The 22793-nt window shown below is 45.2% G+C and overlaps 2 protein-coding genes across 14 annotated transcripts in view; one reads left to right on the forward strand and one right to left on the reverse strand.

Annotated features, from left to right (window-relative positions):
- Positions 1 to 623: 623 nt before the first annotated feature.
- LOC147149307 (relaxin-3 receptor 1-like) overlaps positions 624 to 22793 on the reverse strand; it is a 35603-nt gene continuing 13433 nt past the window's right edge. For 6 of the 13 annotated variants that reach the window (XM_086027223.1, XM_086027228.1, XM_086027227.1 and 3 more), the window contains 5 exons: positions 22573 to 22642; positions 22417 to 22466; positions 19977 to 20140; positions 4716 to 4863; positions 624 to 2977 (listed from right to left, as the gene is read on the reverse strand). In XM_086027223.1, the coding sequence (XP_085883349.1) occupies positions 1046 to 2167 (1122 nt within the window). In that variant the 5' untranslated portion in view covers positions 2168 to 2977; positions 4716 to 4863; positions 19977 to 20140; positions 22417 to 22466; positions 22573 to 22642 and the 3' untranslated portion in view covers positions 624 to 1045. The remainder of the gene's footprint in view (positions 2978 to 4715; positions 4864 to 19976; positions 20141 to 22416; positions 22467 to 22572; positions 22643 to 22793) is intronic. The other 7 variants (XM_086027226.1, XM_086027233.1, XM_086027236.1 and 4 more) reach the window with 4 other exon arrangements.
- LOC147149308 (acidic mammalian chitinase-like) lies at positions 13306 to 17409 on the forward strand. Its single transcript, XM_086027237.1, has 12 exons — positions 13306 to 13391; positions 13824 to 13860; positions 14110 to 14141; positions 14235 to 14255; positions 14342 to 14540; positions 14616 to 14672; positions 15141 to 15288; positions 15376 to 15473; positions 15544 to 15631; positions 16268 to 16399; positions 16473 to 16538; positions 16620 to 17409. The coding sequence occupies exons 1-12, from the start codon at positions 13361 to 13363 to the stop codon at positions 16749 to 16751; spliced, it is 1041 nt and encodes a 346-aa protein (XP_085883363.1). The 5' UTR covers positions 13306 to 13360; the 3' UTR covers positions 16752 to 17409.

A 22793-nucleotide genomic window follows, 5' to 3' on the forward strand; every position in this document is an offset into this window, starting at 1 on the left:
AAACTAGGGTTAGGGTTTGGAACTAGGGTTTCAAACTAGGGTCAGGGTTTGGAAGTAGGGTTTCAAACAAAGGTTAGGGTTTGGAAGTAGGGTTAGGGTTTAGAAGTAGGGTTTCAAACTAGGGTTAGGGTTTGGAACTAGGGTTCAAACTAGGGTTAGAGTTTGGAACTAGGGTTTCAAACTAGAGTCAGGGTTTGGAAGTAGGGTTTCAAACTAGGGGTTAGGGTTTGGAAGTAGGGTTTCAAACAAAGGTTAGGGTTTGGAACTAGGGTTTCAAACAAAGGTTAGGGTTTGGAACTAGGGTTCAAACTAGGGTTAGGGTTTGGAACTAGGGTTTCAAACTAGGGTCAGGGTTTGGAACTAGGGTTTCAAACTAGGGGTTAGGGTTTGGAAGTAGGGTTTCAAACAAAGGTTAGGGTTTGGAACTAGGATTTCAAACTAGGGTTAGGGTTTGGAAGTAGGGTTTCAAACTAGGGTTAGGGTTTAGAAGTAGGGTTTCAAACTAGAGTCCTACACTCGCGTGAAATCAGCAGCCCAAAAAACACCAACGCGTTTTTGCGACATGTTTTTAATTTCACTGTACATATTGTCAACAACACACACAGGAAACCACGGCAGAGAAATCGACGTCAAGAACAGTTTTTATTCATTGATGCATTTTCTCTTTCAAGTGTGACTTTTTTTCACCACTTTCTCAATCTTTTTATGGAGCGCGCTCAGAAATGATTTGAAGGCCCTCGGCAAGCGTTGCAGCCGTGCGCTGAGCGACTCCTGCTTAAGAAAAGCACACATGGTAAAATTGAGTATACGACTTTCTTGTGCACCAGGCTCAAGTTTTCATGACTTCAAGCTTGATTTCAGTGGACATCGTCCGCTTCTTCTTCTCCTTCCTAAATACCTGCACAGAAAAACCGGAAAATGTGAGCACATGCGACCACGCGAACTGGCGGTGGCCGGTTGTGGTTTACTGCCGGCATCTAGTGGCAGAGTGTCTGAATCGCAGTGAAAAGTCCAACAGCGGAGGTGCCACTGGGTGTGCCCAGGCTCAATGGAGTTTGCCAAACACAACCAGCTCGCAGGGTTCGGCAAGTCCGGACACTTTTCGGTTCTCTGTGTTGTCCAAGTCGCTGAGCGGGATTCCGCAGGCGGGCGCGCGGCGGGGCGATGAGGAAGCGCGCGGGCGACCCGCGGCGAGCGACGCCACCTTCCAGAACTTCTCCTTGAGGCGTGATCGGAAATCCCGGCGCAGCAGGCAGTAGAGCAGCGGGTTGAGGCAGCTGTTGGCGTGCGCCAGGCACACGCTGAGCGGGTGCGCGTACGTGTGCGCCACGTAGTAGGCGCGGTCCCATCGCAGCAGGTTCAATTTGACCAGGACGCCCCACAAAGTCACGGCCTGGTTGGGCATCCAGCACAGGAAGAAGGACAGCATGACGATGGTGACGGAGCGGGCCACGCGGGCGCGCCGCCGCTCGGCGCCGCGAGCCCGCAGCAGTCGCAGCAGCATCAGGTAGCACGCGCACACCACCCCCAGGGGCACCACGAAGCCCACCAGGATCTTCTGCACGTGGTAGAGCGCTAGCCAGGCGCCGCCTTCCGGGAAGCGCAACAGGCACAGGCGCTCCCCGGCCACGCGCCGCACCGTCGAGAAGATGGCGGCGGGGGCCGTGGCCAGGGTGGCCCCGGCCCACAGCGCGCCCGCGGCCCAGCCCGCCGATCGCGCGCGCCTCGGCCGCCCGCTGCGCGGCGGCAGCGCTCGCGCCACCGAGCGGTAGCGCGTGACGCTCATGGCGGCGAGGAAGAAGACGCTGGCGTACATGTTCATGACGGTGGCGCTCAGGACCACCTTGCACATTGCGTGGCCGAAGGGCCAGCTGAAGTCCAGGAGCGTGTCCGCCGCCCAGAAGGGCAACGTCAGCGCGAAGCCGAGGTCCGTCACGGCCAGGTTGAGGACGAACACGTCGACGGCGGCGCGTCGCCGCGGCCCCCCGCCGCGGCCGCGCGCCTTGACGAGCGCGAGCACCAGCAGGTTTCCCAGCAGCCCGGCCGCGCACACCAGCAAGTACACCGCCGATACGAGCACGCGCAGCGCCGCGGAGCCGTCCGCCGGCGCTTCCGCCGACGCGTTCCACGGCACGCTCGCGTTGCCGCTCCGCCACTCCGCGGCCATCGGCGCCGGCTCACTCTCCGGGAACGTCACCGTGGGCGAGCGCAAACTCGCCACGGCTCATGTCGCTGCTTTTGACCCTTTCCCGCGTCACGTCCGAGACACCTGTTGCCATTCACTTCCGCTGCACTGGACGTCACCCGGCACCCGACTTCCTGTTGACTGCTCCGCTCGCCGATCGAGGCATGCAGGAACATTAATACCGATGCGCGTGCACGAGGGAGGAGAGAGTGGCGCCCCTTGAGGGTCCAAAGTACCATACACACACACACACACAAATACGTGTTCTTTTTCCATCATCAGCTGCAAAGCACACACTCCTCACCTATATCTCACACACATACAAACACAAACACGCACGCACACGCGCAGATGTTCTTTTCCCAAAGCACAAACGAACCTACACGCACACACACATGCACACATGTTTATTTTGTGTGGTGGTCACAGTTCAGCTGTTTTCTGGTTTGGGCCGCGTGACGTTGGCAAGGTGAGCCCTTTGGCACTTAAACGTCATTTTCAGTCGACAGCAGGTGGCGTTGCTCCCTCCAACGTCGTCAGCCTCCTTGTACGGCTGTCAACGGGCAAATAAGTCTTCTTCATTCGTACTCCACAAACACAATCTTCATCAGAACCGCGTGTTTAGACTAATGGGGGCACATACAAGTTGCAACATGTCACTCTCAAAACATTTTGGACTTGACTTCCGCTTTATAAGTGCTCGTCCAATCAGCAGTCACGAGGATGGAGGTCTTCAGGTGTTGCCCAGTGGCGTAGCTGGGCTGTATTCCACTTCAGGTCAAAGGGGCCCGACTTTGCACACACGAACAGAGGACAGAAAAAAAAAAAGTCCAAAAGGCAGGGATAAGTAAGCCAAGAATAGACCATGACCAACCCTACGTCATCTACGCCCTCTTTACATGCTTCAAAACGGCGAGGGTCAACCGCGGCAACACTACACCCAAAATAAAATAAAAAAAAAAAAGTTTGACCACATGAGGGCCCGGGGCTTTACAAAACCCACCAACCCCGTGTCACCTACACTAGTGAGTTCGTGTGAGCAAGACAGAGACAATGAGAGAGCGTGCGTGTGCGTGCGAGTGCATGCCGCGTGTGTTTGCGTGTGCGTATTTCGGAAAGCACTCCCGAAACTTGTCAGCTTGCAAGTGAAAACGAGCAGTGACAGGTTGACGGGACATCCTGCCCGAGCTTTCCATGAGTTTGATCTCAAATGGAAAAAAAAAAAAAAAGAAGGAAAATGCACTGGATTAATTTCCTGTGTGCGAGGAAAAGCCAATCATGTGAGGCCGTTTGTCTTTCTTCATTTCGCTTGTGTTGACTTTGCTTAATTAGCAAACAGCGATAAGCACGCCAAACCTCGCTCACATCACACCTGCGCTGGAAAAACTCCTTATCTGTGCGCGCAACTGATAAAGCGCGGTAGCACGGAGTGTAACGCCAGACTGTGTCACTGCATTGTGTTGGGGGGATTTGAGTCTCCCTGCCCAACACACACACACACACACACACACACACACACACACACACACACACACACGCACACGCACACCCCCACACGCACACGCACACACACACACGCACGCACGCACCCCTCCCCCCCACACGCGCAAATCTGAGCTGATCCATTCGTCTATTGAATGTGATTGGCTATTTGGTTGGGTAAAAAAAAAAAAAGCAAGGTAGAGGACATTAGCACTTGCAAAAATGCTTACGAGACAGAAACCACCAGAAAAGGACATGTGTGGTGCAGATAAATGGGGGGGCAAAAAAAAAAAAAAAAAAGTGAATTAGGACGCAGCCAACAGCAGCAAAGTGACAGACGTCTTCTGTGGTGCTGCATCAGCACGGCCACAGCTGGTCAACAAGCCTGGGCCTGCACTGTCTGCCTGATGAAATCCAAAGTGGGACAGTTCAGACTTTTCTTTCATCAACTTTTAATCAGAAGGCTTCACGCCCTTTTGTGTGCTTGTTTGAAGCCGATCTGGCAGCAATCCACATCCAGGAGGGAAGAAATAACGGTTGTTATTAACGGAATTCGCAATAAGTAAAACAAAAAAAAGTTTAAAAATACGTCCAACCCCCCCCCCCCCCCCCCCCCCCCAAAAAAAGCAGCACATTTTGATGTCTTATTGTGACTGTGGACAGAATGTGGCCTCCGGGCCATACTTGGCCAAGCTTGGCAGTCGCGGGAGACACGCAGTCAAACTTGGAAGCGTTCCGATAAATAGCACACATCGCTGGTCCAATTACAACCATTTAGTTTTTCTCGTGATTACTTTTGAAAATGTGACTTAAGTGCTTAATGACTCCTTTTGTCTAATTACAGCTCAGGTTCATATGTGATTGTCAACAATGGCAAGACGGAAATTGGCACAGGCGTGAACAAGGCAACTATGCTAAAAGGAAACGCAAACAACCATTAACATTTACAAAAGTCCAAAAAAAGCGAAAGCAAAACGTCTGCATAACACCAATGCAAAATATGCACGGGAGGTGCGGCTATTATTTGTGCCCACTTGGGCTCGCTGACCTCACTGTGACTTTGAATGTGTGTGGCTCCAGACGGTGGGGCCTGGCCTGGCGAGTGACGTGGGAGTCGGCGGACGATAGGGTCCAGCACGTGACAGGCCCGCCAGCGGTCCAGACTCGTCTCCCGTTGAGAATGTGCGGCCGGCGCACTGTGAGGCACAAAATACCACAACAGAGACCCTGGACTGTTGAGCAACTCAAACAAGAACGGGAAAGAAATCCCTATATGCAGACCATGCAAAGTGTGTGTGTGTGTGTGTGTGTGTGCACAGGGAGGACCAAAATGCAGGTCACAGCATTACGTATTGTTGCTTGTTAAAATGGAGAAAGCATGCTAGCCCTAAGCCCGCAACAAATACAAACGTTTTTATGCTTAGAACAAACTGGTCACGTGGAAAGGTTCGAGAAACTGTAGCTGCCACATTTTCTTCCTCACCAGATGAAGTTTATCCATCTATCCATCTATCAATACGTCTGGTGTTCTGTGGTGACTGCTGCATTTGCGTCAGCATTAATGAAATGATGAATTAACGGATTCATTGATTGATTTATTGACGCAAATGAAGGATTAACGTGTGTTATGGATTTGACAGTTTTCACTGCAGTCTTTGTGATCGTATGACTGATTTTTTTTTTTTTTTTTTTTCCCTGCACGTAGAGCACTTTGCATGCGGCAATTGATTGTTTCGAAGCGCTCCGCAAAGAAAGTTGCGTTGAGCTGAGATAGGAGGTCGAAAAGGATGTGCAAGTCAATGTACAGCATCCTGGTTTTAATTTACGTTTGACACCACGTCCCGACTTGATTGGAATCGGGGACAATCAGTGAGACTATCAATCAAAATTGTGTTAGAACAACTGCACACAACAAGCTACAGACATCATTTATACAATATTTCAGCCCCCCCAAAAAGTGAAAAATGCCTCTCAATGTGTTTATGAAATAGCAATGTGTATGATTTTTTTCATTTTGTCTTGGGATATAACTGGCAAGCGAGTTGGAAGCTGAGCAGCTGTGGCCTGTTGCCAGGAAAGCCTTCACCCAGACAAGTTTTGGTGACTGCCAAAAAGGGAAGGCGAAGCTTAAGTCGAGAGGGTGTGTATCAATTGTTTTCAGCTTTTACCCTTCACAATGTCCAGCTATTAAAAATAATAGCTTTGCTTTCATGACAACATAATGATCTTGTTGTCGTCAAGTCCTCTGGACTCGTTTTCACTCAGCAGAATAGAATGAACGGCATGAATAAACAGGTTGCTGCTCGTTGCGCTACAAATGAGAAAGTTGCTACGTTTGGAGCTTCTACAAGGTACGGTGGGCGCAAATGCAAAAATCACCAAAGAAGGTCAAACCATTATTTTGAGACATTTTCAGTTGCGTTGGTACGTTTCTCAGTTCGGAACTGAAGTTCTCCAAACGACTTGCTTGAGTTTTCAGGTCATTGTGTCACTTGTTAACGTCAAAAACCTTTGCTTTTTTGTTTTTCATTGCTTTGAGGAAGTTGCAAATTCTTTGGAACAACCGAGCATAGGATTATGTCCAAGTCTCGGATCAATTGCTTATGTCATGCTGATCAAAACAAAAATATTGTCTCCCACCCCACAACATTTTGCCTTGGGTTGATCTTAAGTCTTGACATGCAATACGTTTGAGCAAGTTCTCCTAATATGTCAAGCATATTCCAATGAAAGTTTTTTTCCCAGACGAATCTCGGCTTTTTCTGTTTTCAAACCCGGAATAACAATGTGCTGCTTTGTCAACAAAGAGTGTGCAATGAGTGAAAGTAAAATGTGAATCTTGCCCAGTCTCTTACAGTCAATCTTCCACATACACAAAGGCGTAACTTTCAATTTCGAATGTACTGAATTTGTCATCAGAACTTTAGCTGCAACTGACATCAGAACGGACGATAACACGACCAAGCGATTTGACCCATTTCTTGGCGTCGACATGTTCAGTGACACAAATATTGACTTTTGAGCGATGTTTGCGGACTTTGAGAAAGAAAATACCTTTCTCCGGGTGAACGACAATGTCTTGCTATTTGTACAAATTGTTTTGAGAAATGCACTTACTCTTGTGCAAATTTCAATTCCGATCTGAGAAATGGAGCAAAGCGAGTAAGAAAAACTGTAATTCAGCCAAATTTCTTTGGTCCACAGCCTGCCATTTGGTACCGGGCTGCAAAGATAGATTGAAAATGTCAAAAGAAGCAACATTAAGATCTTCTTATGGCTGAATTTCCCCCCCAAAAAAATCTGTCCATGCAGCCCACCTCCACACCACCGCTGCTCGCACACCACACACTCAACACAAAAAAAGCACACCGTTGTCATGCAGCAAGCAGAGGTTTTGACTTTTTATGCTGGCTGGACACCAAATCAGTTCTTCAAAGAACATCGACTGGTCAATAAAAAGGACGGCACGGAAGAAGGCTTCGACAAAAGAGCGCGCACATTAATAAGAACTCGGCATTAAGTTTCCCTGAGTGACCTCAACAGTTCTTTCACTTCCTTATCGCCAAACCCAAACTGTGCAAACTGTACAATGCAAAATCTGTGCAAAGACAAAGCTGTGCAGGTGGTGAGCAGATCGTTCCCCCCCCCCCCCCCCCCCCTTCGGGTCAAAGCTATGTGACGTCTTGAATCAAGTGCCACTGGACTTCCTTCTCGAATAGATGTTTCCCATATCAGCTGATAGGCTTCCTCAGATAAGAAAAGTTCAGGTCTCAGGCAGGGGCGGAGCCACAACCTGACTAATGTGGGCCTGAACATTTTTCTCACTGAGCACAATCCTCCTATCCTGACACATCGTATATTCAAATCAAATGACAAACTGAACAATATGAAGTTCATATCTTCCTCAGACAACCACAACTATGCCATTCTAAATATTCAATAAAACACAACGAAACACAAACTCAAAAACAATTGAAGAATAATTTACTCATTCATTCATACGACTTTTTGGAGCTTGTAGAGGGCTAGGGGACATCTGCTTCACCACTCAGACCTACTCTATGCGGGAGACGCCCACACTAGGCCAAAGGTAGAACGACGAGAGGTGCGCGCATCTTTTTTTTTTTTGCATAAATAAGTCTGTTTTTGTTTTATATTAAATGTATTTATGAACATGCTTTACAAACTTTTATTTTAAATATGACACACTGTTATTATTATAATTATTCTTATGATTTTTTTTTTTTTTGGGGGGTTGCCCGCCAAGGCAGTTGGTGCCCTACGCGCAGTGCGTGATAAGCGCATGCCGGGAGCGGGGACAGGAAAGATCAGAGAAATATATAAAAATAAACATCGTGTTGACTTTTTTTTTTTTTTGTGTTATTGGATTTTTTCAACATCTGCATGGAGTAATCAAAAAGTCATTCAACGCATTCAAGTTACATTAATACTATGGCACTTGGATTACATTACTCTGTACATTTTTTTTTTAACAGGTAACCAGTCACTGGATGCATCCATTCACCCGTCAGCCGCACCTGTGACACACGCGCACAATAAATCTCAGGCCATGAAAAATCATTCTATTGGTTTGGGGTGGGAGGGCATCATCTGACTTTTCATCTTAGGGCCCCCAAAGGGGGAGCAGCAGCCCGGGTAAGCAGGGAGGGTCATAAAGCTTTCACATAAATCTTAATGTGGCAGGGTAATGAAGTATGCAGTATTTTAATACAAACCAACTTTGATATTGTAGTACAGTAGTTCTCTTCGCTTAAAGTAGAAGTCAACCCAAGCAGTTTTTTTTCAAGAATATGTTCTATTCAGGCCCACTAGTTAAAACAAGGCATTCTGATAAATATTGCGTTTGTGGAATAAGTGTTAATCCACCTGTTTTTAGCCATCTCTGGGGGCCGGCCATTTTGTCACTTCTGTCGACTGGAAATGTCCTCACAACCGCTCACAACGACCGATCACGGCTCAAATTCTGAAAACATATCAGCCTGACCACCTCCGACCGGCAAAACCAAAACTGATCAAACTAAAATGGCACCAGCAGGATCACACCCCGTTTTACTACCAAAAATGTAAGAGTACTGTATGGAAGCACTTCGGGTACGAGGCTGACGAGTCGGGAAAGCCAACAAACTGAGACCGGCCGGTCTGCAAGCATTGCTACAAGGCAGTCGCCACCAAGTCAAGTAGCACGACAAAGTTGGCCAAAACGTGAAAGATAGACACCCCAAACTCGACGAAGAAATGAAACAGTTGAGTAAACAGTATCGTGTATGGTTACTGGTGAGCATATATCGGGTTGCACCCAAAAACAACTGCTTGGCGACGTTGGGGCTAAGCGCTACCTGAGAAAATATCCGTAGCTAACGGTTAGCTCCGTCTATTTTCACGTCTAGCATATGTCGGGATGCGCCAACAAATACAATACAATACACTTTTATTCATAAAGCGCATTTCACAACCGCTACAGCTGTAACAAAGCACTTTATACATACAACAACAAAATAGCCATCATACAACAAGTGACACTAAATAAATAAAAACACAAAATACTATATGGGCCATTCTAGTGAATTGGTTCAAATTCAGAGTTGGAAAATGTGTCAAATTTGTCTTGGATTTCAGAAAAACATTTTTTGTATTCATGTTGCACCATATCTAAGGGGCACATATATATATAGTAAAAGTACAGTCAATTTTCAAATAGCATTGTAATCACTTAACTACTTTTGCTATATTTGAACTTTTAATGTGTATTCTAACTAATGAACCATTATTTTTTTCCATTTTCTAGTGCTTTGTGCTGGGTTGGAGTTGATCGCAGCTGACTTAGGGCAAAAGCAGGGTACACGCTGGACCGCTCACCTGTCCATCACAGGGCTCTTCATCATTGAAAAACTGTGGTTTCACCTTCCAAATGAAAATTCAATTGGAATGACAAACATTTTTGTAGCACACATTTCCCTGTATGTACTCTCTCTCTGTTTTTTGAGAGACATCCGGTGGTCTTGTCTTTTGCTCCGTGCTCTTCTGACTTTCCTTTGCTCTCTGCTGGATAATTCATGAGGTAGACTTCAGCTTTCCTTCTTCCTTCCATCTCTTATTTCTTTCTCTTTCCTTTATCAAATATTCTTCGGATTTCACTGGGTCATTGTAACCCTTCGCCTGTACGCTTTTTGGCATTTTGGCGTTTTTCCCTTCAAATCAAGATAAAATATGAAATAGAATATTGTTAAAATCAGAAAGATCTATGTATGACATATCTATCTATGTATTACATTATTTAAAACTTACTTTATTCAAAAATAAACATCATATTGTCACTTCCGAAACGTTTCGGTAGTGACGTTTTATGATAGTTGTTGACAATACTCAACAATGCTAGGCACAACGTGGCTACCAAAGACAGTTTTGAGCATGTGTACAGAGATAGAAAACACAACATTTAGCATAAAAATCAAAAGTGCTCATTTTATTGCCAAAATGCGGTGTTCGGTAGTGACGGTCCTGAAAAACCACATGCTGATTTTCAGACTTTGGAGGGCACATAACTTAATAATGCTGTCATGAAAGTAATTACTCGCCATGTGCCCGGTGATGAACATGAAGGTAATGTCTCTTACTGGTGAAATTTCTGGGGATGTGGCTGAAACCAAGCCCTGCCTACAGACAAGTGCTCTTTGCGTTTTGGTAGTGACATGAAAAGTTGGGACGGTTTTTTTTTTTAATTTTTTTTTTTTTACATAAAAACTTCTAATTTGAAAAAAAAAATCGACAAAATCAATGTAAATCTTTCAGCACGCATTTAAGAGCAACCAAAATGTTCTATTAAAGTATTTTTTAAATTGGCAAAAATCTCCTACCGTACATCTTTTTTTCATGAATTGAAATTTAGGAGTTAAAGATTGGGACAGCCAATAGGAAGTGACATATAAAAGATGACTTTTTATACATTCAGTTTAATGGTATCTCAGTTAATGCTTTGAGGTAAAACAGATCATAACAAGATATTAGTAAAAATATCGGACGGGCGACTTAGGCCCCCTCATGGCTGTTGGAGGAGAACAAAGAAATAAGGAGTTTGAGGAGTAAGTCATGCATATGTAATAAGTAATTTTGAACATTCATATTGCTGCTTATAAGAAGGCAGGCACGAACGAGAGTGGGCACGCGCGGCATTTCTGGAGACTTCTTTGACGTCAGCATGTGATGAAAATAACATCTTGATCTAACCAACATGGCTGTGTCAGAGAGGTTCATTTGGGTCACCAATCCAGTCTTGCTCCCCGAAAAGGCGCTGAGAACGGACTCGCAGCTCGAATGAAAAATACACGACAGTGAGGGATTTCAATGGCCAAAACTAAAATGGCGGACACGAGTTTGGCTAAGATTAATTGAGGTCAACTCATAAATGACAAGTGCAGGAAGCCGCCTCGGCTTGCAGAAGTCGGCGCGTCACATTGCACTGGAATTTCGCGAAAGGTCATGGTTTCAAAGTCAGAAAACTAAACGGGGAGCTGCTTTAATGTTTATAAAATAGAAAAAAAAAAAAAAGAAGCAACACTTTGTCACATTAGGCTTCAAACAGCCTTTAAAAACTTGGCATGGGCTTTTGAGTCTTTGTTTTTTTTGGCGTTTGTTTTTTTTGCACAGGTACAGCAATGGTCATCAACTTCAATCGTTAAATCCAATGTTACACCTAAATGTTAATGCAAAATAATCAAAAGGTGGCTTCTTCCATAAAGTGTCTCTAATAGAGATTTCTTACTTTGGGATAATTGTGTTCTTCAGCTATTAGCTGTTGATACGCCTATTTAGTTTTCTCCAAATAGCTTATTGTTGGGCGGCACATAGGCCTAACATTACAGAGGTCGAGGGTTCGATTCCAAGTTTCCTGTGTGGAATTTGCATGTTCTGTTGTTTCCTCCCACATTCCAAACACATGCTTGCAAGGTTAATGGAACACTGTAAATTGTCCTGAGGTGTGACTGAGTGTGTGTGAATGGTTCTTTGTCTTTGTGTGCCCTGCGAATGCTGGCAACCAGTCCAGGATGTACCCCGCCTACTGCCTGAAAACGGCTTGGACAGGCTCCAGCAAGCTCATGAGGAATAAGCGGCTCGGATGATGGGTGAATGGACGGCTTATTGTTTTGCATTCAGTTTTGCAAGCATACAAAATGGCTGACTTGAACATGTGCTCAAGGATTGAACAGACATCAGTGAGAAAACAAATTGGGGAGCAGAACACTGCAAACCAAGTGACATTTTTTAGATTACAGGGGTAGGGAACTCCGGTTCCTCGAGAGCCATATCCTGCCTGTTTTGGATCTCTCCCTACTACAACACACCTGATTCAAATGATCAGCTCATCAGCATGCTCGCTAGAAGTCGGAAATGATGATATATATATATATATATATATATATATATATATATATATATATATATATATATATCTGTCAATTATGTCTGATTAATTGATGAATCACATTAAAAAAAAAAAAAAAATCAATCCCTTGATTAAAAAACAGGATATCATTACAAACTGACCGTGCAGAAAATGCAAAATGATAAAATGAGGATGACTCCGTTGCTGGTTTGCTCTGTAACATCCGACAGAAAATCATCTACGGAAATTTGCGTATAGATTGAAGAGTCGGATGCTGTCATTTTGATTGCGCTAGCCTAGCGACCGGAAGTTAGCACGCTGCCTCACCGCGAATGCGAAACTGTCGCGTGCAGAGAGTCCACCGGATGGGAAGCTTCAAGTCTTGGAGAAGGCCTCATCTGGCCATCACCGGCTTTGGCTAGCCGCTCCAGGGCTGCCGGTGGCTAGCTGCGGCTAGCCGACTAGCTGCTGCGGTGCGTGCAAGCTAGTTGCTGCTAGCACAAACCGCCAGGTCAAATCCCAGCAAAGCTGAAGGCTCAAAACAGTCCAGACGGTTGAGACAGTCCCGTGGTGGGCTACGGGACTTGCTTCCCAAGAGAGGGAGCGAGAGAGAGAGAAAAACAGGTTTCAAACATCCCTTGAGTAGACCAGACTTCCAACAACACAGCCCAAATGACATTGTGTTGACTTGTACAGTGCTTTTCCACCTATCAATGCGCCCAAATCACTTCTCAGCGACTTCCAATCCACCGACTGAAGACGCAGAATCAGGAGCAACCGGGGGCTCGGTATCTTGCTCAAGGACACTTCAACATGTCCAAAAGGGCCGGGGCTCAAACTCACAACCTCTGGCTTGCGAGACGACCGCGCGACCCCTAAGCCACGCCACCTCCTTAAGTGTCTAAAAGATATCTGGGCCCCTCCAAGAATCTCGGGGTGGCAAAATTGCTTGGTTGCAAAACATCACAGGTGGAAAGCTACTTTGGCTGACACGGAGGACACGTGACAACTTTGACCTCACTTAACGCAAAGTTGGTTTGGCTGCCATTTTAGATTTTCTTCCTTCTTCCCGCAATTAAACTTTAAAGTATTTAATTGAAAAAAATAACAGCATTAATTGCCCTAATTAAGCAATTACAGTCCCTTCCCTGTAAAAATGGTCAGTCGCCCCACCCAGTCAGCAGATAAATAGGCGACCATCTCCAAGTCAAGCATCAGTTCTCCACAGAGGGCCTCTTGCAGCTTTCACACACTTGGTAAGTTCATCATCATCATCCCTCTGCATATGCCATATGCGGCCTACGACAGCCTCGTCACAACTTCGTAAGCATTTCTCCTCCTCGCTCCGATTCTACAGCAAGCCATTTCTTTCATGTGGTCGGTCCTGAATGAAAAGAATGAAGTTGGCTTTAATGCAAAGGATCCTTACGGTTTAACTTGAACGATGCATGCAAACCCTTTTGGAGTGTTGGCACAAGCTGCTATTTCAAAGTTGTCTCAAACTGAGATTTCAAGTTGTCCATAATGTGAGGGCTTTCTGACAAACCATGACATGAGACAATTTATAAAGGAAAATTGGAAGGAAACCAGAGTATCTTGAAAAACAAAAACAAAAAACTTGCGCGCAGGGAGAGGATGCAAACTCCACACCGGAATCACTGAATGGGTCCAATCCAGAATGCTGTGTTCAGATTCATTTTCTGTGCATGTTAAATTGTCTTAAGAGTGCATTTTTTTTTCCTTTCAACCATTCAGATTGTTTGGTAAATCGTCACTCACGATCCCGCAAAAGGTAAGAACGATTTTTTGGGGACCGCTATCCGACCTATTGTTTGAAATCAATTTCTCTGCACTGACAACAACATGTACGCCTATCTTGCGTGAAGTCAAAAAAGAAAAAAAAAGAAAAAAAGTGGCCTCGCTCCTGGCTGCCCATGCCCCGTTTGTTGTCCAAGTGTTAAGTGTCGTGACATCACTTGGTAGAAGGTCGGCCTCGCTTGGCCCGTTGAGTGAGCGGCTTTTGTTTTGCGCATCTTTCCAGCAACAAGATGCAGAAGCTCATCCTTCTAGCCGGTAAGTCGCAGCAACGAACGCAATGTTTTGAAAGCTTCCGACCGGGTTGTTTGACTTTGAAAGTTTTGACGAAATCTGCCCATTCATTCGAAGGTCTGCTCATCGCTCTTTTGGGTAAGTTCACGTTCACGCACGGATTTGCCGATGGCGGCAAATGTGCTGTCGTTGCTAAGGAACCGCTGGCGATTTTCACGTTTCAGACGCGGCAATCTCCCAAAGACTGGTGTGCGTCTATCAGAGCAGAAGCCTCAACACCTTTAACATTACGCAAAACATCGATGCGGGTTTGTGCTCCCACATCATCTTCAGCGCCATCAAGCCTGACCCTATAGACTTCACGATTTCACCAAGCGCAAGTGAAACTGCTCAATTTCAAGAACTCAACGGGCTAAAGAGCAGGTCAGACTTTGAACACTATTTGCGTCGTTGTTAGATTGGTCAATTGATAACAGAGAAACGTGTTTGTCCCAACAGCAATCCAAGCCTTAAAACCTTTTTGGAAATCAATCTGATCTCGACTCCCAGCCAGATGTAAGTCACAAAACGCAGTGATCCAATTGAGGCCTCGTTGTACTCGAGACTTGCTGGGATTCCCCTTACGGGAACCTTTCCATCAACTTGCAACATCAGCCAGTAATTGCAAAGTGGCGCTTTGAGAGAGAGTACAATTAATTTTAAAAATGAGAAAGACCTTAAATCAAGGGAATGTGAACAAAAGAATCGTTTTTCATCTGGATTTGAAAGCCTATAGAGTGCACTTTTCCTCATTTACAAAAACACTGGGTTTTTTTGGGGGGGGGGTGAACTTGATTAAATGGCACTTTCATTTATTTCAATGGGGAAAGATCATTTTGAATGACAAGTCACTGTGCAAATTCAACTCGTATCTCAAGGCAGCAGAGTACTTTGAAGCATTCCCAACTGCAAGCACACAACAACAAATGTTTTTATTTGTGGCACTGTTCTTCAAGAGAGCTTGCTTCTTTTTTCCCCCCACAGATTTACCGTGGCAAACAGGGCCACTTTTATCGCATCTGTAATGACCGTCATCAACGCTGAACAATTCGATGGCGTCAACATCGTGTGGGTGTTTAAGACTGGCGTCAATCAAGCAGACGACAAAGCCAAATTCACAAATTTCACGCAGGTCTGATCTCGAAATCGCCCTCCTCTAAACGGGGAGCAAATTTGTTGATTGTTTGCAAAGACTTCACTGCGGCCTTCTGCTGAACAGGAACTGAAAATTGCGCTGGGGAGCCAGATGCTGACTGCAAGTGTCTCCGCTGAGAGTACCGACATCGCCGATAGTTATGAAGTCCCGCAGCTTGCCACGTAAATACAAATATCGTTTGGTGGCCTTGCTGAAAGATGGGAAATAACTCCTGCGTGTCTTTACCAACAGTCACGTCGACTTCTTCAATGTGATCACCTTCGACATTGACCGATATGCTGGTGTACCTATCGCCGGCCCGGCGCCATTTCCCAACGCGGTAAGCAAGCACCACGACGGAACGATTATCTCCGGTATGATTTGTCAATGAATGGCCGAAGAGACCCGAGAATGTATTCATGCGAAGGCCACGGACAGAAACATGGAAGGATGCGAATTGATTCAACAGGTGACAATCAATCTGTCAGGGATTCAGTTAATTAGATGAGACGTGTCCAAAAAAAATGTCATGTTCATAAATGTCACATAGCTATATACTATTTCCCACCCCACGCGTCTGTTGGTGTTTTTTTTTTTTTGGTCTGACCAATCTAAAGTGTTGAAAAGGACTTGCTGTCCTTGACGATGGTTGAACAAACTGAGAAGGGAGGATTTGGGAGGCACGAGGACTGGGTCTGACGCCTGCAATGTTTTTTAATAGTACAAGATTACAATTTTATTTTAAAAATACATACAGGCACTCCTCCAGTTAAGACGTACACGACCTACGACGTTTCGACTTTACGACGCCCGTGCCTCCGCCTCCATTTTGTCCCCAGCACCATAGTGACTGCGTTTACATGCAGTCAATATTCGAGTTAAATTCAAAATTCCAATTTCTGGAACTTTCTGAATAATCCCTTTACACCTTTAGATTTCTGTCCCTCTATCTATGAATATTTTCCCTGTATTTTAGCAAACTGCAATGCAGGCGTGGTTCACTCTGGGAGCACCAAAAGCAAAGCTCAACATGGGAATCGCTACGTATGGTGTTGGAGATGGGTCGGGCCCAGTTGTCCAAACCCCGGATGTCTGGGCCAAATACGAGGTAAGATGTGAGACTGTGGATCATTGGAACCAATGAGAAGGCATGACGTCACAATATGAGATCGGACTTTCAGGTGTGCAGCGTCAGTTCGATTCCTGGGTCGGTTCGCTACGACAGAGATGCGACCATTGACGCCAAGGTAGTCAAACCTCAAGCACGTTCTTTTGTCCCTCGTTCAGCTGTTACAGCATTTTTGTCTCTTTTCCTACTGCCCATCCAGGCCCAGTACATCGTCAATAATGCATTTGGAGGAGCCTACATCAAGGCTCTGGAACTGGATGACTTCAGTGGGAGCGACTGCGGTCAAGGGACCTATCCTGTCATCCGGCGTATCAACGACATATTTACTTGAATAGAAAGTGCTCCGTACTACAATTGGCTGCACCGCGGTGAAGGGAACTATCATGTCATATTTACAGAGCATTACAGAGCCCTTTTAACTTCATCCGGACAACACCAAATTGCCAAGCTACAGTTTAATTTGGAGCACTTCACAATCTATATTTAGCAAATAGTGTGACGAAAACGTCAAATAAACTTTCAATAAAGTACATCATACTCACCAAAGATGATTTCTTGTTTCAAAAAAAACAAAATAGAAAAAAATCCATCATCCTTCAGTCACGAAGGCATGATAGAGCCATTGGAAAATGTTCAATCTTAAAAGATGTTTAAACAAAACAATTATATGAAAGAGCCCAGACTTAAAGATTTAAAAAGAAAAAAAAAAAGCAGAGCACCACACAGAAAGATTGTGTTCCACCACTGATGTTGCCTCAAGTCTTCCATGGAAGAAATCTCATATTTCATTTGCGATATCTCAATACGAAGAACATTGCCTCGTTCCACTTTGTGCAAATCCGATTTTGCCTGACGCAGAATGTTTGTTTGCTCTTTGATAGTTTGCCATTCATTGGGGCTTTGTAATTAGCCACTGATGACATGATTCATTGGCCATTGGTTAATCAACTAATTGTGGGAAACAAAGCTCAATAAAATATGTCAAGACACTACAACGCATTGATTGTTTCTCATGATGGTAGACAAAAACAAACACTTGGAAATGAACAACAAACTTATGTTCGCCACTTTCGATCGTCTCATTTTAGATTTGAAAGCAACACGAGGCTTGGCAAAAACGCCCCAAAGTCACAAGTCAAAGGATGAACATGCTCTGTGCCCCCTCCTCTTCCAAAACACACACATACCAAATCAAGAACACAATCAGAGGGCACCTTGTATTTATGTCAAAGTGCTCATAGCTACAGGAGCCCAACAACGAAGGATAGTTCAAATCATATATACTTGGATGAGCTTAACATTGGCACTTGTATAATAGGTTTGCACGTAAAAATGGCATCTGTACTAAACCTCCCCACACCCAAAAAAACAAAACAACACTCAGTAATGATTTGAGGGCTTTTTTGTGATTAGATTTACGACAGATTGGCCCGACCCCATTTGGAGCTCGGCTTGTTATTTTTTCGTTCTCAGCGGGTCCACATCACGGGAGGGAGGCAAGCGTGGTAATATTGCTTGCTTTGTCTGTTCTGTTGTCTAAAACGGTGAGCGATCGCCCCCAAAATGCAAATGCACATTACTACTCTTGTCCACTTCAACCTGCGAGAGTATAAAAGTGTTCTGCACAATAGTTTGCATTTATTGGCATAAAACATGATCTCATCATGATCATCTCTACAAAATCAAAAATACTATGGTGATGGCTTCTCCACTTACAAAGGCCGAAGAGGACAAGAGCATGAACGCGCACACGAACCCCGGCTGGTTATATTTCGGACATTTAGCGACGCTAAATCCTAAATCCTTTTGATATGTTGACGTGGGCATTAGTAGAGATGTCCACATAAATTTCGGTGCCAATTGATCACCGTTTTTGGACATTATAAGCAATGAAAGTACATTGATTTGGAGAGTTTGTAATCGGTCCCTCCAGTGACTCCGACCGAACAGGGATGGCATGGTAAGGGGTGCGGCCATTTGCATCATTAACAAGAGGCGTTATTCATGGGGGTCACTTATTTCCTCATTTCTCCCAAATTTATTGAGAAAATAGAAAATGACAACTCTGTTCATTTTCCTGATCACAAATATATAAAAAAGAACTTGTTAGTGAAAACATGGCCATCCCGACCCAAACATCCCTTTAAAGAGAGCAAAACCATATCAATTTTGCATTGTGTTAAACCACTCAACGGACACGGGAGGGGTGTGGAACGAGCTTGAACTTTTATTGCTCTTAACACTAGACTAAAACAGCACTTGGACCAACCATCGCTACAGCAACGCGCCTTCCTCTTTTTTTTTTTTTTTTTTTTTTCTCGTCTCGTCCTTTTTTTTCTTCCGAGGGAGATTCTTGCTCGCCGGTTCATCTCGCCAATAAAGGTCACCAATCAATTGCAATATTATTCAACAAGAAAATATACGGTTTCAGGTGCTACAATTGCCCAAATTGATTAAATAAACTGCGCGATGACGTTTCAAAGAACATTTGCGGAAGAATCGGATCACTGCGCAGTGGTTGTCTTTGCGCAGGGATGTCATGAAGCATCACGGACGGTGCGGCGACATCGCAAAAATGGCCACCTGGCTGCCTGGAGCGCTGCTGCGTTGATGGAACAGGTGTGGCGCGGTGCAAAAGCAGGACAGCCATGGCAAGTCAGAATGTGCCTGCGGCAGGGGCGGAGCCATGCGTGGTCCTAAGTGTGCACAGGCCCACGCAAATTGACAGACTGCCCACCCAGTGAGATTCATGCAAAAAATATATACTTTGAAATTTGTGTTTACTAAAAATTTTATTGTTATTTTTTCTATATTATTCATTATTATTGAATTATGTTTGCATTTAAGTTTCATTGTGGTTTTTATTTCATTGAATTCAATTTTTGGGAATATTTAGAATGGCATAACTGTGGTTGTCTAAGGAAGATCTTTCTCTATTCGATCGATCTCTATTCAGTTTGTCATTTTATTTGAATATACGATGCGTCGGAACAGTATGATTGTGCTCAGTGAGAGAAATATTCAGGCCCACCCGGATTTTTCAAAGCCCACCCATTAGCCACATTCTGGCTCCGCCCCTGGCCTGCGGCGCTTTAAAGCGAAACTAAAGCCAAGTTGAAGGAGAGAAATGAGGAAGGAGGGAGGGTGGGGCGGTTTGGCAAAGCCCGCCTGGCAGTCCCGTAGCTGAAACACACCTCATACACCACAGATGAGCAGGTCATGTGACATTTTTGCTTTTCTTTTTTTTCTACTTTTACACTTTCGGTTCCCTCACGTCCCTATGGAAGCACATTCCCACCACTAAAAAAAAAAAGTTTACAGCGACAAACAGTCGCTGTTGGTTTTTTTTTTTTTTTTTTTTTTTACTGGCGGGAAGGCGCTTTCATACGTCCCCGACTGGTACCCCGACCAGCAAGGGGGGAAAAAAAAGCAAAACAAAAATGGGTGGGGCCTTTGACAGTGGGCTAATAGAAAGTAGTTGAAATCCGCTTTGAGCATTCCGGGAGGGTCTATGAGGGGCAGGGTTCCTCCTGTAGGCGTATGCAGAGGGGTCTACCTGTCCTTCAGCTCCTGGGTGACGCGTTTGGTGAACCTCCCGCACAGCAGGCCCATCAGGAAGAGCAGCGCCACGCCGCCGCCCATCACCGTCAGGATGTAGTTCTTGGACGGGGACGTCAGCACCTGCGCCGCCAGGTCCGAGAAACCTTCCGCCGGCGCCACCTGCACCACAGGCAACTTCAGTCGCACGCAAAGGCGCCCCTGCCCGGCTGGCCCACCATTGCGTGGCTTCGTCACAATTTCAACTTCGCAGGAAGGCCGGGCGAGCAGCGATGGCCAAAGGTTTCAGGTCCAACGCGGCGGAAATGTGCCAATCAAATTTGGTTTGTGGAGCGCAAAACATTTGTCTCATTCGACCTCACTTTTATTCTTTCCTTGTGTTTTCTCCGCTTCATTGTGTTCATATTTTTCGATATGTATTGCAATGGAGCACAAAACATTTGTCTCATTCGACCTGACTTTTATTTTGTTTATTTATTTTTGTTCCAACATGACTTGAGGCTCTTTTTCACTTTGCAAAGCTTTGACATCTCTCCTAAAGAGAGACTTGGGTGAGCATAACATTGGCACTTATATAATAGGTTTGCATGTAAAAACGACATTAGTACTAAAATGCCCACCTCAAAAGACTTTGTGATTAGGTTTACGACAAATTTCCACGCCCTTATGTTATGTTTTCAGTCTCAGCGGTCTACGTCACGCGAGGAAGGCATGCTTGGTAACATTGCTCGCTTTGTCAGTTCTGTTGTTTGAAACGGTGACCGATCGCCCCCAAAATGCAAATGCACATTACTACTCTTGTCCACCTCAAACTGTGAAAGTATAAAAGTGTTCTGCACAATAGTTTGGATTTATTGACATAAAACGTGATCTCATCATGATCACCTCCACAAAATCAAAAATACCGTGGCGATTGCTCCTCCACTTTCACAAGCTGAAGCGGACAAGAGCACGAATGCGCACACGAACCCCGACTGGTCATATTTTGGACATTTAGCGACGCTAAACTCGTGTCTCAGGAGGGAGAGAGACGCGGCTTGCAGCAGCAGCAGGCAGATTGGAGCCCCCCGCTTCCCTCCCCGGTTAAAAGGTAGAATTGGGACAGCGGAAATTTAGCAACAACTAGCTTCAGGCCGTTAAAACAAAAGGCTTTAGCACAACAACATTAGCTCCTTACTGTCCGCCCAGCATGAGGAGGTGAAGACGAGCCCCCTTCTGCCCGAGTGAAGCGGCGCGAGAGTGACAAAAGCCGTCATCAAACAGCGAACGAAAAGTTCCAGCGAGGCTGACTGCACAGCCGAGAGAGTGGCCGCATTGGAACGTGCCATTTAGACTCTTACCTTCCAATTTGGACGGCGCGTCGTAAGCCGAAAATCTGGGGCACTCCTCATCCAAATAAATATGCACGTCTCATTTCCAATTCAGTCTCTGTAAATATCCTGACTGGTGTTTAATGTCTGGCCCGTCCTAACCGTGATCAGCAAAGAAGCAGTGTTTTGTTTTGTTTTTTTTAAGCAAAGAATCAGTGTGCGCTGGTTCCAGCCTATGTAGCTCTGCTGACTTCCACATTTCCTCATCCTCATAAATCAGCCACGGACAGGTTGATCCTTTTGATATGTTGAAGTGGGCATTAGTAGAGATGTCCACATAAATTTTGGTGCCAATGGATCGCCGTTTTTGGGTGTTATAAGCAATGAAAGTACAATGATTTCCAATGGGGAGTTTGGAATCGGTCCCTCGCGTGACCCCCGGCCGAACAAGGATAGAACGGTAGGGGGCGCGGCCATTCTGCTCATTAACAAGGGGCGTTATTCATAGAGTCACTTATTTCCTAATTTCTCCAAAATGTATTTATAAGATAGAAAATGACAACTTTTTTTCATTTTCCTGATCAAAAATATAAAATGGACTTGTTAGTGTAAACGTGGCCATCCCGGCCCGTCCCTTTACGACAGCGAACACTGCCATCTGCTGGTCAAAGTTAGACATTGCACGCTATTTCATCATAACGTTTTCTCCCCCTTATTGTGTTCATATTTTTCTACATGTATTGTAATGCTGAATAGAAATTATTTTAATACTTTTGGCAGGTTCATTTTTTTTTTTTATTTGCAGTACTTCTCATTTTAATAAAATGTTTAAGTACTATCTAGCAGGGGTGGGCATTCGGTCCCAGGGGCGGAACGGTCCGTCCCTCCGTCCCGGACGGATGCCCATTTTTGGGACGGAGGACGAGGGACGACAAATTTTAAAAAAGGGACGGCTAAGCAAGGACGCAGGTGCATTTCAGTCTATCCCACTAATTGTCCCTCATGTGTGTGACGTGGTCACGAGGCGGCCAAAGTTCATCCTGACCTACTCGGCGAAATGGGCAAAGGACAAAAATTGCCTCCGAACGATTTAAACGCACCACTAGTTATCCAACTGCGCATACTTACTTGCATTGGGAACACCCCGGCGGGAACGCTATGCACTGCACACATTCAGACTACACGGAGGGGAGAAGAAAAGAAAGCAGGAGAGGAAGAATGAGCTGAAGGAAAAGGAGGAGGAGAAGAAGGAGCGCTGGCGTTTGACTGTGGGAAATTTGAAACCTGAATGCAACAGGCGCTTCATTCGTGCACATCCGTTCGGGGAGGGGCGTTGCTTGGTAGTAGACGACCACTGGCAAAACAAAAAAAAAAGGTTTCGACATGGCAATCAAGTGGCCGATACTGTGCTAAATCTAATGCAAACAATATCGCTGTCTTGGTAAAATTCAACAGCTGAAAAAAATTAAAGAAAGAAAAGCCAAAACATACCGGCAATAAAAAGC

Source organism: Filicampus tigris, chromosome 4 (genome assembly GCF_054856515.1).
Source record: "Filicampus tigris isolate MCC_2025a chromosome 4, RoL_Ftig_1.0, whole genome shotgun sequence".
NCBI lineage: Eukaryota > Metazoa > Chordata > Actinopteri > Syngnathiformes > Syngnathidae > Filicampus > Filicampus tigris.